Source organism: Panthera tigris, chromosome F2 (assembly GCF_018350195.1).
Source record: "Panthera tigris isolate Pti1 chromosome F2, P.tigris_Pti1_mat1.1, whole genome shotgun sequence".
Classification (NCBI taxonomy): domain Eukaryota; kingdom Metazoa; phylum Chordata; class Mammalia; order Carnivora; family Felidae; genus Panthera; species Panthera tigris.
This window is the reverse complement of record NC_056676.1, coordinates 16,826,925-16,841,707: the sequence shown is the minus strand read 5'-3', so window position 1 is coordinate 16,841,707 and position 14,783 is coordinate 16,826,925. Positions and strand designations below refer to the sequence as shown.

The following is a 14,783-nucleotide window of genomic DNA, read 5'->3' as shown; positions in this document are numbered from 1 at the left end:
TTGTTAGGAGTGTGCTCCAGCACTGTCTGCACACACTTACAAGTCTCTTGAGATACTTTCCAATTATGGGTAAAGAAGGAGTATTTGCTGATAAGCTAAATCTCAAGTTTACACTGGCTTTGCAGAAGCACTAGGTCCCAACTCTACAACCTCCAGCAAACACTTCTCCCACCAAAAGGAAGATAGAGGTGGGCTGGAGGAGTCCAAATCTCTGATTATTAGTCTAGGCACTGATGGAAATAGTTCTGTGTAAGAAGGAATATGTCCATGCGTGCTTCATTAATTTGTTTGGGTCTCTTCCTGCCATTAAGAAAATTAAATGTAAATAATTTCCCGATTGAGGACTTGGCAGGGACTAAGAGTGGGTACTGTGTGCTCAGTGACTGTGAACAGTACTTTAAGCAATAAGAAAAATGCAAAATGCTGTTCTGGGACATGGTGGTAACCTTGGAAGTAAGGACCTCACAGATAATCCCCAGGTTTTAGTTTTCCCAGTAGTTCAGCACCAGCCAAAACTTTTCGGAACTGCAACAGGTAATAATGGAGCATTGGGTTTGTATGTGTTAGTGAGACGATGACCAAGCGAAGAGGAATTGAAAGCATGAAAGGGGAGTGACAAGTCATTACTATTTAAGAATAACTTGCTGTGGAATCACCTGGAACAGCCCAAGTTCACAGTGTGTGGTGGGGCCCTGTATATTCTCCTAATGATCAGTGTGATTTATGTGTGATGATAAAGATCAAAATTATGTCAAATTGTAGTGCTCTAGGCCCCCTCTGGAGAACATGGTGAGAGATGTGGGTGTAGCCTGCCTCACAAAAACCTGGAATTCTTATACATCCTATCTAAAGACCAAGGTTGTTAATAGTTTTCAGAGGTACCTGAAAAATGTAAATACAAATGCAAAACGTTTCTTCATATTCCCAAACACATATTTATAAGCATCGTTATTTAAAAGATTGGGACTGAATTTTTCTGTTGTTATCAAGATCCACTTTTAAAAAACCACAGGTATTTATGGGCTGTGAAATTGATTATTATGGGCCATGAAATCAATTTAGAGGTCATGACCAGCATTGTTAAAATCAAACTAAAATAGACAGTAAATACATGGGCTACACCTAGTAAGAATAAGTAATGATACCTGAAACTTTTGTTTCTGCTGTACATAGACGCATGTGTATGTTTTACATGCATATGTATGTACATGTATCTAAGTGCACTGGAAACAAAAAGTATATATTTCATGTCTATATATCTATATCCATCCATGTATGTAATGTTCATTGGATCACAATGTAAAATGTACTTCTAGTGTGAGACATGAATAAAATGGTTTGTAAACCATTGATACTGATGTGTGGTACCACATACCTGCAGTCCCAGAACTCAGAGAAAGGCAGAAAATATACTGATTTATATCTACAAATCACTAGGTAGGAGTCAAGTCAAGGAGACTGGGCTGTGGGGGTAAGACCTGGGTCTGGTGAAGAAATTGTATGGGCTTCCAGCTTTGAGATTTTTGTGAAAAGAATTTTCACCTGGTCGCGTAACAATATGGTTTCCATGAAATCTGTGGCTTCCTAACTTGAAATTCTGCCATATCCTTGGAAGTCAATTGAGAAAAGTAAACTCTGCAACCAAGAAATGTATCTTCCTTCCCAGGTCTATCTGTTTCCTCCACAAATATGTGAGTTCCATGAGGGCAGGTTTGTCTTGGTTTTTTTGCTGGATCCCTGGTGCCCAGAACAATGCCTTGCATAGAGTGGTACTCAGTAAATATTTGTTGAATGAATGAGAAATGAAAGAGACTTTGCCAGATGAATGGACAGTATTCCTTGTACTTTAATTCATCTGAGGAAAGCATGTGAAATATGGGGGAAAACCAGGGTCACTTGGCACTCATGAGTGGCAAAGAAACCAGACAATATTCTGAAGACTCCATTTATAAATGACAAAGCCCTTTGGAGGTTCTCTAGAGACTAGAAGTGGTTTGCTCTTCGCTTGTTCAAAGGCTTCTCCACCTCCTATACCTTCTGTCCCATATATCTCCACCTCATAATAATAAATGTCAAGCATGTATCTGGAGTATATGTACTGGAAAATGGCACAGGTGATGCTTCTGTGGCTCCCTTCCCTGAAGCATTTCCTGAGGGCAGCTTGCATCCGTGTGCTGTTCTGATGTCAGCAGCTGAACCAGAGCTCAGGTCTGTGAGTACATATTATGTATGTATACAATATATATATGTGTATATATATACAGTACGTGCAAACACTTTGGAAATGTGGCAACAGCCATAAGGCTGTATGCTTAGTTTTTGGTTGTGATTATTTTTCCATAATGCAATACAGACTGAGAACTATGTCCCTTATTCCTTATTAGGTTTTTCTTGTTTAGGTGGTTACACAGGCCCAGAGTCGTCCCCACTTAAAAGCGGGTGTATAATAGAGACCTTTAGACAACTTAAAACATATAACAGACTTGGGTCAAACAGGCATGTAGAATAAAGATGTAAATGCGCTTTCATGAGGTGAGGGTAGCTGAGCTCACAGTTGTGGCTCAGGACTCAGCTTCAGATGCTGGCAGTGGCCCCTAGCCACTCAGTGCTGCCTAGTCTCCAGGAGTCTGTAGCCTGCTGTCTCTGGTCTCAGGTTCCTGGAACCATCCTGGTGAATCCTGAAGGGTAGGCATCTGGTCTTGGTGAGGCATTACAGGTGGTACCTTTGAAGTCAAACTTATCTCAAAGCTTAATTCCAGCTGAGCTTCTCCATGTGGTGGTTGTGTGACCTCAGGCAAGTTACTTAACCTCTTTGAGGCTCAGCTTTTATTCATATCTGAAAATTGGCCTGAGGGTCTTCTAATTAAATACAGCAGAATGAACATGTGCCTTTTTTATTTGTGTTTCCTGTGGAAATCCCACTAAAATGAGAGTGGGGAAATTTTAAAAATCGCATTCTAATATAAGTCAAGAAGGACAAAAAATGAGCAACATGACAGCAGATAAGGGATGTCGACCACATGTGGGAAATTGAGAACTTCTGGATGAAAGGAAGTGACTCTTCTTTCTGCCAAGCGCCTGCGGGGGAGAAGGCTGAGAGTAGCAAGCTGACTTGAGCTGAGGGACCCCAGAAAGGCTCTGCAACTGCGGCAGCCAGGTATTTCGAATGCAGGAGTGTGGGGGGAGGCTAAAAAGCGGGGCACTTTTTTGCATATTTCGGAAGATTGCTTGAGGATGTGCTCCATATAAAACAGTAGAATAAACCAACAAAGAGAAAGACGTAGGCTCTAGGAAATGAGGATTCAACCCAGGGAAGAGGAAAAAAGTAGGTGAAGCCCAATGACGTGAGGGCACTGTCCTGACTTTCTGCAGTGAAAAGTCCATAGAGAATGTCTAAATTGAAAAATCAGAAATAGGAGTACACAGATCTGTAGTATACAGATGTCACCGGGTGATAAAGAACAGAAAAACAGCTAAAACAATTAAAAGTGGTTGGCTCTGGGGAGTGAGACTTGGGGGTGGAGAGTGGGGTGGGAGCGTGGGCCTCATTAGAGGTGTCCTAGTACTATTTGAATGTTTAAATTATGTATATGAGTTAGTTTGAGTAGAATATTCAAAGTTTTTAATAAGGTAATGATAATAATCACAATCTCACAGGATTGTTGTGCAGATTAAAGAATTACATGTGATTCATGTGTAAAGCACCCTGAACAGTGGTTGGCACATATTAGTTTTACTTATTATAAAGTTAATTATGATTTTTGTGATTACTATTAATGAAATAAATTCCTTCTCGTGTCCACCTCTCCAAACTGTGGCTAGTTCAGCACCAGGCAGTTATTCTAGATAAGGCCAGGTTTTGTTGAGATCTACAATGTCTGGTCTTTCTGTGGGAGGTCAGAGTTGACCAGCCCCTCTCTTTTCTGCCCCCACACCAATGACTGTGAGCCAGAGATGGGTGCCCCTCACTCTGAATATCCAAGGTTATTCTAAGGTTGCCTAATGTTCTCTGAGGCTCAGGGTTCTGGGCTGGCAAGGCTGCCAGCCTCCAGGGAACACCTGGGTGTATGCCCAAACATGTACCTGGGCCCTCTGTGCAACTTGTGATTTTACTACCAAGTAAAAATGTCCCAAGGCAAGTCTCAAGTTCAAGAAATAACAGTGCAAGAAGAACTTGATAATCAGAAAAACACCACTGGTCCACCCAGCTATAAGCTTCATTGTTGGAAATTTGGTTCATTACCTTTACACCGTTTGTGCACCTGGGCACTTTTTTGGCAGATGCACATGTAGACTTTATAGTTAAAGTAAGGATATGTCTTTTGGTTTTGCTAATGCTACAAGTTTTAACATCTTTCTTCTCTGGATTTCATAACATTGTTATTATTTCCCATGTTTCAAGCTCTCACTGTAGCAAGTAGCAAAAGGAAATTATTGCAATAAATAGAAAATGTAAGAAGCTTTTTGGTGTTGCTTAATTAGCTGGCACTTATGAAGCAACTATTCTATGCAAGACACTGTACTAGGCACTAAATCAGTTCTTATATCAACACCCTTAATAATTGGTTGGTTATTAGTTGACTTTTTTTTAAGAGACAGTGTGTGTATTCGCATTTTAAAGTAATGTAAAACAATGAAATCAGATCTGTGAAGCAACAGCAGCAACAACAGTATTTTCCTTCTTCTGCAGACACTTTGGAAGCAAAGGAAATAGCTGACTCTGTATCTCTGTAATATGTCATCGGTAATTACTCTTCTTCCCCCACTTCCATCTAGATCCTGGCACTATCTAATTTAGTTTGAATCTTAAGCAGAAACTAATAGCCATAATGATTATAATAATTATATGTTAGATTTATGGAACAGCTTTCCTTCTAAGAGTGCTAGGCTCTTAAAGCCCTGCAGATGTTCCATAAATACATGTGTCCTAATAAGAATCACAATGAGTTCATTTCCAGATGGTCTCAATATTGCTATCAGGCTTTGTGGACTGGACTGACCTGTGTACAATTGAAAAAGGGCTCTTCACACCATGCCTTCTAGGAATGAACTACTACGGTGTTGTCTCTAGGAAAGGAACTCTATAGCCAATGTGATTAGATGAGGAAGAAGCCTTTTTTTTTTTTTTTTTAATGAATGGATGCATATACTGAGTATCAATCCAACAGGTGAATGCTGAGAGTATGCAGCAAATACAATCTAGAGAGTAGAGAAACATAACCCAAATGCCATCTTCTTCCCCCCACCCACCCATGTCACTAAACTTTAAGTTGCTGAAGGGCAGGACTATGCATTGCTTTGTAACTTCCCAGAGTCCATACAATGATTAACTATGTTAGAGAAATTTGTTTTTTATTATGATCATCTAGACAATTTTAAGGAGAGACTGTTGTCTAAACTAGGAACCGGACTATTTTGGAAAATGCCATTTCTGTTAGTTCTCCTTAAAGTTTTGTACTGTGAATTTTCTGCTATGTAGAATTGGGAGCTACGAAGGACCTGTGAAGTGCAGAAATGTCTAAAATATGCGTAATACAGGGCTGAGAGGGGTAGGCCGCATTATGCCTCTCTCAGTATTACTGAACAGATTAGTGTTAATGAATTACTTCATTCTTAAATTGATGCAAAGTCTTGGGCACCAGCTCCCTTCTCTTTCCATGAGTGATTCTCACACCGGTAAGGACTCACTTGGAAAAACATTTTCCTATAAGACAATGTCTGTGATTGGCAAACGAGCATTGGATAGATTGATCTGTTAGAACAAACAAACAAATACACAAAACCAAGCTTCAGATGGGTGTGACACATGAAGGGACAGTACCTGGTGGACTCCTGCTTATAGATGTCAATGATATTTTCCACCAGCAGGTTCCTCTGAAGGCCATATATCCCATGTCTGTCCAGAACCACTTCGTGTCTACAGGATGGGCAGCGAAACCGGCCCCCTGATGCCACAGTGGTGCCTCCTCTTGTGGGCAAATACGGGTTAGAGGCCTGTTCTTGCCAAGCAAGAAAAGAGGAATTAAGTCATGCCACAGGTAGCTTTTCTGAGACTTCTTTTCACTCTGTTACTACAAACAAGGTCAACTTCTACTTTAAGCTGGCCATAAGATAATCCCTTAGGGCTTTAGCAGCAAGTGGTCCTAAAATACAGGCCCAGCACTTTATCCACAGTCAACCGCCATGTACCATTTTCAGCATGAGGCACTTTTCCATCCAACATTTTTATTACCAAAAGCTCTAGCCAGAAACTCTAACATTAATGTCTTAGGAAGCAATTCATTTACAATTTTGAAGCAGATTCAAGGTTTTGTTTTGAAGGTTTTGTTCTGTTTTTTTTTTAAACAAATAGGATTCTTAGTATTTAAGTTAAAACTAGATTTGGGAGTAAGGAGGAGTAAGGAGGAGGCAGACAGCAAAGCACAAAGCAAATCATTTAAAAAAATGGTTTTCTTAAAAACGAATGTAGCCTTATAAAGTTTTCTGAAAGAATTCACCTACAAGTTAAGGACTTGATTCCAAGAAGAGAGACTCTTTTTTACCCCCTAAATTCCAAACAAACCTACCTGGAAAATATCACTGGCACATTTCCTACACAGGTTATGCTGACAGGGGAGAATGACCACGGGTTTCGTGAACATCTCTAAGCAGATAGGACAGATGAGTTGCTTCTCCAAGTTATCCATGGTCTGCTGCTCTTTGGAAAAAGACTTATAATTCAAAGATGCGCTCATCTCCTGGCCGTCCCCGTGTGCACTGCCAGGGAAAGGGTGCTCCGAATGGTTTCTGCAAGTGTTTCCTGGAAATAATTCCAAGGATTGGGTGATCAAGTGTCCTTTACGGTTTTTTCGATGGAAGACATTGTTTCAGGCCCAGGTTCAGAGGGGGTGCCTGAGCTGTTTTTAGCAGCGGGGGGGTCACGTGACAGTGGGCTGACTTGTCCATATAAGCCAGTGACAGGAGGATGGATTCTGACAGGTGACAGAGAACAGGAGCCAACATTCCTGCCCCAGGGAGTGAAGAGAGTGAGTGGGAAGAAGGATTACAAACCCCATTTAGACAGAGTTGTGAGGAGAGGGATGTTGAAGCTGACAGTTGTCAACAACAAATGCAAATATGCATGCCTAGTCACTGAGCCATGCCCTCTGTGAGCACTCAATAAGAACGTGGTGACGGGTTTCTCCAGGACTGGGGAGAATGCAGCCCAAGAGTCTAACTGTATAACGAATGCATTTCTGTCTGGAGAATTGAGGAAGAAGGTCACCAAAAGTAGTGTGATCATACCATCTTACATGAAAACAAACAAAACATGTCTCAAAAATCATTTTCCTGACTTCACAAGGGCAATCAACTAAAACAATTTGCTTCACTTTAAATTTTTCATCTTTGCAAGAATAGCGGTCTGGGAAAAATTCAAATTTAAAAACTGATTTCAATCCTTTTCACCATAAAAGTATCTACGAAAAAAAATCCAAACACCAGTTGATGATCCCATTTTTTTATAAGTTGTGAATAAAATTCTAGTAAATTCTTTTTTCTTCCATACTGCTCTTCCTCCTCCCTAACTCCCTCCTTCATCCTGTATCCCTACAGTCACCCTCCCCCTCACACACACCAAAAACACAAAGAAAAATTGGCAATCTTTTAAAATATAAATTTAGTTTGCAACAATAATCAGTAATGAGGTAGTAATGGCATATAGGATAACAGACCCATTGTTTCATTTTTCCATAAAGCAGGGAACAGATATCAGTGCTGTTGCCAACCGAAGTGAAAATGGAGTCCTGCTTCCATACCCTGGTTTCATCTGGTCTGAAATACCTATTACACCTCTTTGCATTTGCCCCTCTTCTTCCAAGTTGATTTTTTAAAATTATAGTTTCCCTAGTCATTTCTGATATTCTTGGTCTGCTCTTGAGTCACAAATAACAATTTTGATATTTGCCAGAATTTTGTGAAACTGTTTCATCAATATAGAATTATTTAAAAATTAAAAAATCAGATCAAAAATGAAATAGTATCTGTTTATATGTGATTTACTTGCAGGTTTATTTCTCCTTGATTTAAAAATATTCAAACATTGAGCACATCTTGTCAACATATCCCCAGAGTGCACTTAATTACCAGTAAACAGTAGGCCAGTGTGACTGGTTATGTATGGTCTTATTGCTGTGTGCACTGAAAGCTTATTGAGAATCTAATAAACTCTATGAGTTAGCAATAAGTTACATGTGTTCATAAACATTTCAAGGATCTTAGGAGAATTTTGTTATTCCTTTCAATATCTATTGAGTAAAGAAGGGAATTGGGTGACATTTTTTTATTGAGTTAATTCAGTTCACCTAGCCCAGGCAGTTAACAGTATTTATCATCACATGGGCTATGGAGGTTATTTTCTAGGAAAGATAAAGTTTCTACTGTAAAAGATTCATCAATCTAAGAAAAAAACAAACTAATAATGTACAATGAGCCAAGCCCATCCTTATTAGAGGAATTCATTCTTTCAAAAAATACTCATTGAGTGTCTATTGTGTATCCCCATTGTGTTCAGCTCTGTGGATTGAAAGACAAACAAGACACAGGTTACTGTCCTCAAGGAGCTCAGTATAACAGCAGAAATAAGACATGCATGTACAGAACCACAGTACAAAACAAAATGTGATAAAGAGAGACAAAATTTCAGAGTTGGATTCATCAGGAGGGCTTCATGGGTGAATAGTATCTGAATGATCCACTAAGAACTTAGACAAATGGATGTGTAGTTATGTGGGGCATAGTTGGGGCTTTCTAAGAAAAGGCACAGAAGCAAAGACAGTGAGGCACAGGAGTGTGGGGAATGCTCAGAGCGTATGGTGCTTTGGGCTGGAGTGCAGAGCATGCTGCTGGCACATGAGCAGGTCACAAATACTGGGCTAAAGAGTTTTTAACACTTAATAAATTAGTCAACAGGAAGTTGTTGAAAGTTTCTCACAGAAACATTTCTGTGAGAGCTGTGCATTGGTTAGATTAGTATCACAGTGGTGGCTAGAATACTGAAGGCGACCTAGATAAAGACCAGATGGGAGATTGTTGCCAATGCCTAGGTGAGAGGTCATGATGCCCTGGCACTGGGGGATGGCTGTGGGGAAGAAAAAGAGGAAAGGGACTCTGAGGCTATGAAATTAGAATCCACAGAGGTGACTCAGATGGTCTGAGTATGAGCAACCACCAGTGATGCAGTGAGAGGTGCACAGTGAGTCAGGAGACAGGCCTTCTATCCAGTTTCCATGTCTACCTTGCTTTGTCATCTTGGGAAACTGACCTCACCTAGCTGGATTTCTGTTTAATCTGTAAGTGAGTGGTGTTCATAACCTAGGCTTAACAGTATTTTTAGGGGAAAAGAAAGAAAAACACTTGAAATATTAATTTTGACATTGAGAATCCCCAATTCAATTATGTGATGCTAAGTTGATCCTATCCTCTCCTCTGTTTTTCTGTTTCCTACTTTCTGCCTTGTACTTTTTCTTAGAACTGCCACTAGGAGACTACCCAGGAAACTAGCAAGAATCTCATAGGAATAAGAATCAAATCAAGTCAACTATATGCCCAAATTATCGCCTTTCCCTCTTTATCTTCTTTTTTCCATCCTTTGTTCCTCCCCAATCTCAGAGACCAGGAGTCCATGAGGTGGGCATGTGAATTAAGAGTGGGACATAGGAGTAGCATTCTGTTCTAAAGAAGAACCAGAAAATTTTAGTCTGCTCCCAAATCATTCACAAATTTCCCTGAATGATTCTGAAAATTCTGAAGCTGAATGAGATTTGAAGCTAACTTCAAGGCTCTGGGATTTCCACAGACGTGAAAGCTGGCTTAGTTTCCCAAAGTTGTCTTTACTGTGTAGGAGTGATGTACAACTTTCCCTGCTTCTCGTACCCCAACCCGCCACAATTAGGACAGGGGGTTAAAACCAGTTGGGGCAATTTTACATGGGGGATTGGTTTAGTTGGAAGCCCCAATCACTCCTCATTCCTGAGTCCCACCAAACTAGGGCAGGGGTATGTTTACACACATTGAGGAGATGAAGCAAAACCACCATTGCTGTCACCTCCTGGAGGACCAGCAGTTTCCCAATCCCCCCGATAAGTCAGAGGAAGTAAGATGGGTCCCTAAGAACCTGACTATATGCCCAACAGCAGACTTGGCATTAAGGCATGATAACAAAAAGAGAAGACTTTTGACTTTTTTCAACCTCTAGCTACCAGGCTAAATGGACCCAGACTTCAGAGGACAGAGCATAGGAGTGAAATGTGGATTTCAGTGTGTTGCTCATCTCAGGAAGGAAGAAAAAGGAGTTCTAAAGTCTATTACTTTTAGTACTATGGTTGACCCTTGAACAATAACTTAGGTGTTTTTTTTTATGGTACAGTACTATAAATATACTTCCTCTTCCTTACAATTTTCTTAATAACATTTTCTTTTCTCTAGCTTACTTTATTGTATATAATACATATAACATACAAAATATATGTTAATTGACTTATCAGTAAGGCTTCTGGTCAACAGTAGGCTATTAGTAGTTAAATTTTGGGGGAGTAAAAATTGTATGTGGATTTTCAACTGCACGGGGGGTCAGCACCCCTAACCTCCACATTGTTCAAAGGTCAACTGTATACTGCCACAACAAACATAATAAATCTGTACAGAGTACGAATCACTACTTATAATAGCTCTTTATAATAGGTATTATTTCCACTGAACCAACTGTAACTCAACAAAGTAGTTGCCTAGTCATATGGCTGCTAGCTGTGAAGCAGATTTAGAGACACATCTTTTGACTACAGAGACCATGACCTCACCGGCTAAGCTATACCACACTGCTCTATAGCACACTATCCATTAGAATTTTCTGCAGTGATGTTAATGTTCTTTATCTGTACTGTCTAACCTCTATCCAAAGGTGGCTATTGAGTACTTGAAATGCGTATAATGCAATTCAAGATCTGAGTTTTAAAGTTTATTAAACTTGTGTTTAAACAACCATATGTGGCTAGTGGTTACCATATTGAACAACCAGCTCTAAAATATGTGATATGAAAAAATCTTGGGGGAAAATTGGAGTGTATTTGAAGGATTCTCCCATAGGAACAAGGTCCCCTTCTTATGAATTTTATACCTTTTGGTCAGAATGATATGAAAGTCTTCTAAGCCTAGAACAGTTACAAGAGCAACATCAACTCTTCATCCCAACTTACAAGACAAGAGAAACCATCCTGGGAATAGGAGGCATTAGAAGAGTCCCAGGAAATCAGTGTCAGGAGTGCTAACTTTCCTGAGGATTCCAGAATTTTCTCAGCATTTCACTTACCCATGTTCTCTTTGTCTCTTTAGCCCAGGTAACTGAAAATCATCAAGGTTTAACTCAAGGAGATAGTCATTCATCAAACAGAGCAGCAGACTTATGGTCAGATGGAAGGTGAGCTAAGAGGAAGTAAAAAATTGATTTGAAGCAAAGCAGTGAAGCAGAGACACTGTAGCCCTGCTGGAAGGAAGAGAAAACGAAAGGCACTAGAATGCTGACCTTGCTTCTGGCTCAATGTTTAAGGTAGAGAGGGAGGAGAATTCTTACTTGTTCTACCCACCAGAGGTGAGAAAGTTGGTGGCTGACTAAATCATTAAAACAGGGAAAGAACACTGGATGATGTGGGTGTGGAAGCAGAGAATTAGGGACTGCTTAAGAAGGAGGTTTATTTAGCCTGGAACGCTAGGGCATGAGTGGACCAGGACCTTCAGGTCAACTGCAGCACCAGTCACACATCTCTTGAAAGTCAATTTAATTCCATCCCAAAACAAGACCCATTCTTAATATTGTGCAGACCAGGTCCTCTTAAAACCAAGACAATGAGGTTATTAATTGTTCCCTGCAATATCCATCCATCCATCCATCCATCCATCCATCTCTCCCTCTCACCATTCTTCCCTCTATTAGTGAGAGCACTAATATATGACCAGTGGAGATAAGGCAGCACTTCATTTGGGATTTAGATGAGCTGGTGTTCCAAGAGCCAGGCTCTGTTGATCAGTCCTGTTAGATATAACTCATCTGACCACAGGAGGTGTATGTAGAGTATAATGTTATTTCTTTTGGTATTCTGGGGTTCAGGGTGTGATCTGGAAAAGCACCTTTGAACCATTATTTAACCATATAGCAACTTTACAAGTTACTTGAAAAAAATATAACCCAGAACTCTATTTCCAGTAAAAGGACTCTTGCAATCTTTTTACACCAAGGACTCAACTCATGACATCTACAAAATACTTAACATTTTTCCTCTGTCTACATTGTCAGTCTCTTCAATTTAGCTATCTGGCAATAGGTAGGTTGGATATCTGATTTAAAAATTTTTAATGAAAAGAAACATTTTACAAAATATAAAATCAAATGAGTTAACTTGAAAAGTACTTTACAGAAGCTAATACCATGGCATTTCTTTCATTAGTTTGCAAACTTCTGGCTGTAAGCTTTTCTTCTTGATAATTACTCCTCCAAATCCATTGTTTATACATTTCAATTTATCATAAATATCTCTCAGGATATATTAGAAAATTAACATATTTTACTTTCCTCTGAACATTTCTTGGCATAATTCAAATGCCAGAAATAAATAGTGACAGTCCCAACAAATAAATCCTTTAGCCTAAGGCCTTCCCAATGGCCATGTCTGAACTTACATAGGCTCCAGGCCCTTCTTGACTCCACCTTCAGCACACACAACCCTTCTCACCTTCCCTCCACCTCAGCCCCCTGATTGATTTTTCTGAATTCACTCTTGTTTTCTGCAATCTGTTTCTCATATGTCAGTCCTTATTTAAATTGCACTAATGGTCATATTACCCACAGGATAAAAATATTAATCCTCATTGTGGTCTCTAAGGCCTGACATGATCTGCCCCTACCTACCTCTCTGACCTAATATCCAATAGAAATAAGATGTGACATACATATATATACGTATATATATGTATATATACGTATATATATGTGTATACATATGTATATATAGTGTATATATATATAATTATAAATTTCTAATAGCCACATTAAAAGACAGAAACAAATGATATTAATGTTATTAATATATTTTATTTAACCCCCCAAAATATAAACTATTATTTTAACACGTAATCAATATTTTAAAAAATGAGACATCTATGAATAGAGATAGTTTTACTTCTCCTTTCCAATCTAGAGGCCTTTTACTTCATTTTTCTTGCCTTATTGTACTGGCTAGACACCTCAGAATGGATATCCTTGCTTTGTTCCTGATCTTGGGAGGAAAGCATTCATACTAATAAGTATAATGTTAAGGGTGTGTTTTTCATTGAGGCCCTTTATCAAGTTGAAGGAGTTCGGTTCCCTTCCACGTTTGCTGATAGTTTTATTTATTTTTTAACGTTTATTTATTTTTGAGACAGAGAGAGACAGAGCATGAATGGAGGAGGGTCAGAGAAAGGGAGACACAGAATCCGAAACAGGCTCCAGGCTCTGAGCTGTCAGCACAGAGCCCGACGCGGGGCTCAAACTCAGGAGTGAGTGATCATGACCTGAGCCAAAGTCAGCCGCTTAACCGACTGAGCCACCCAGGCGCCCCATGCTGATGGTTTTAAAAATCAGGAATGGATGTTGAATTTTGTCAAATGCTTTTTATGCATCAAACTAAGATGATCATGTGGTTATTCTTTTTTAGTCTGTTTATTATGATGAATTGTTGATTTCTGAATGTTCAACCAGTCTTGTATTCTTGAAATAAATCCCATGTGGTCAATGCTGTATTTTCCTTTTTTGTATTGTTGGATTTAATTGACTAAAATTTTTACGTTTATGTTCATGAAGGATATTGGTCTGTTGGCTTCTTTCTTTCTTTTTTTTTATAATGTCTTTGCCTGGTTTTGGATCAGGACAATGTTGGCTTCATAGCAAGTTGGACAGCATTTCCTCTTATTCAATTTTCTGAAAGTCTGTGTAGAATTGGTATTATTTCTTCCTTAATTGTTTGGTAGAATCCACCATGCAAGCCATCTGGGCCTAGTGCTTTTTTTATGAGAAAAATATATGGGTTAATACAAGTAAAGTAACTAGAACCGTGCTTGGTTTACAGGAAGTGCTGTTAGCTGTTAATTTTTTTAAATGTGTCTATATTTTCCATTAAAGCTTATAATGTGTACTGCAGAAATTAGAAAATATTTTAAACTTTTAAGGAAGAAAAAAATCACAGTGATGCTACTATCCAAAGATCACTACTATTAACATTTCAATTCATTCTTCAGTCTTTTCTACAAATTAATGCTTGTTTATATTGTTATTATTTATATTGCCCTGTATGCAATTTATTAACTTAGCATTTGATTAACATTTCCCATGTAAATAGTTCTTAATAAGTATAATTTCAATGGCTACATATACTCCATTATATGGTCACAACATAATTTAACTATCATTTTGTATTTTTAGAATTGTCCTACTTTCCCTCCACAGTAGATCCAAGCATCTCTTTCCTGTACTCCCATATATATTTATATAAACACACATGCAAACCCTCAGAATATTCCCTCCAGGCCTTCCCTTTATGGTAGTGTTAACATACTCTGACAACAGTTCATGTTTACAGTGTGTTCACTATGTACTAGGCACTGTAATAAGGGTATCATTATTATCATCCCTATTTAACAAATGAGGAAACTGAAGTACCATGATGCCAAGCAACTTGCCCAATGTAACTAGGTAGGGAATGTGAAAGCCAAGAAAG

At 39.0% G+C, this 14,783-nt stretch overlaps 1 protein-coding gene across 3 annotated transcripts in view; it reads right to left on the bottom strand.

Moving 5' to 3' along the window:
• Positions 1-6,828, bottom strand: part of TRIM55 (tripartite motif containing 55) — a 44,143-nt gene extending 37,315 nt beyond the window's left edge. For all 3 annotated transcript variants that reach the window (XM_007085017.3, XM_007085020.3, XM_007085018.3), the window contains exons 1-2: positions 6,567-6,828; positions 5,822-5,994 (exon numbers count right to left, since the gene is read on the bottom strand). In XM_007085017.3, the coding sequence (XP_007085079.1) occupies positions 5,822-5,994; positions 6,567-6,734 (341 nt within the window). In that variant the 5' untranslated portion in view covers positions 6,735-6,828. The remainder of the gene's footprint in view (positions 1-5,821; positions 5,995-6,566) is intronic.
• Between the last annotated feature and the right edge of the window lie 7,955 nt (positions 6,829-14,783).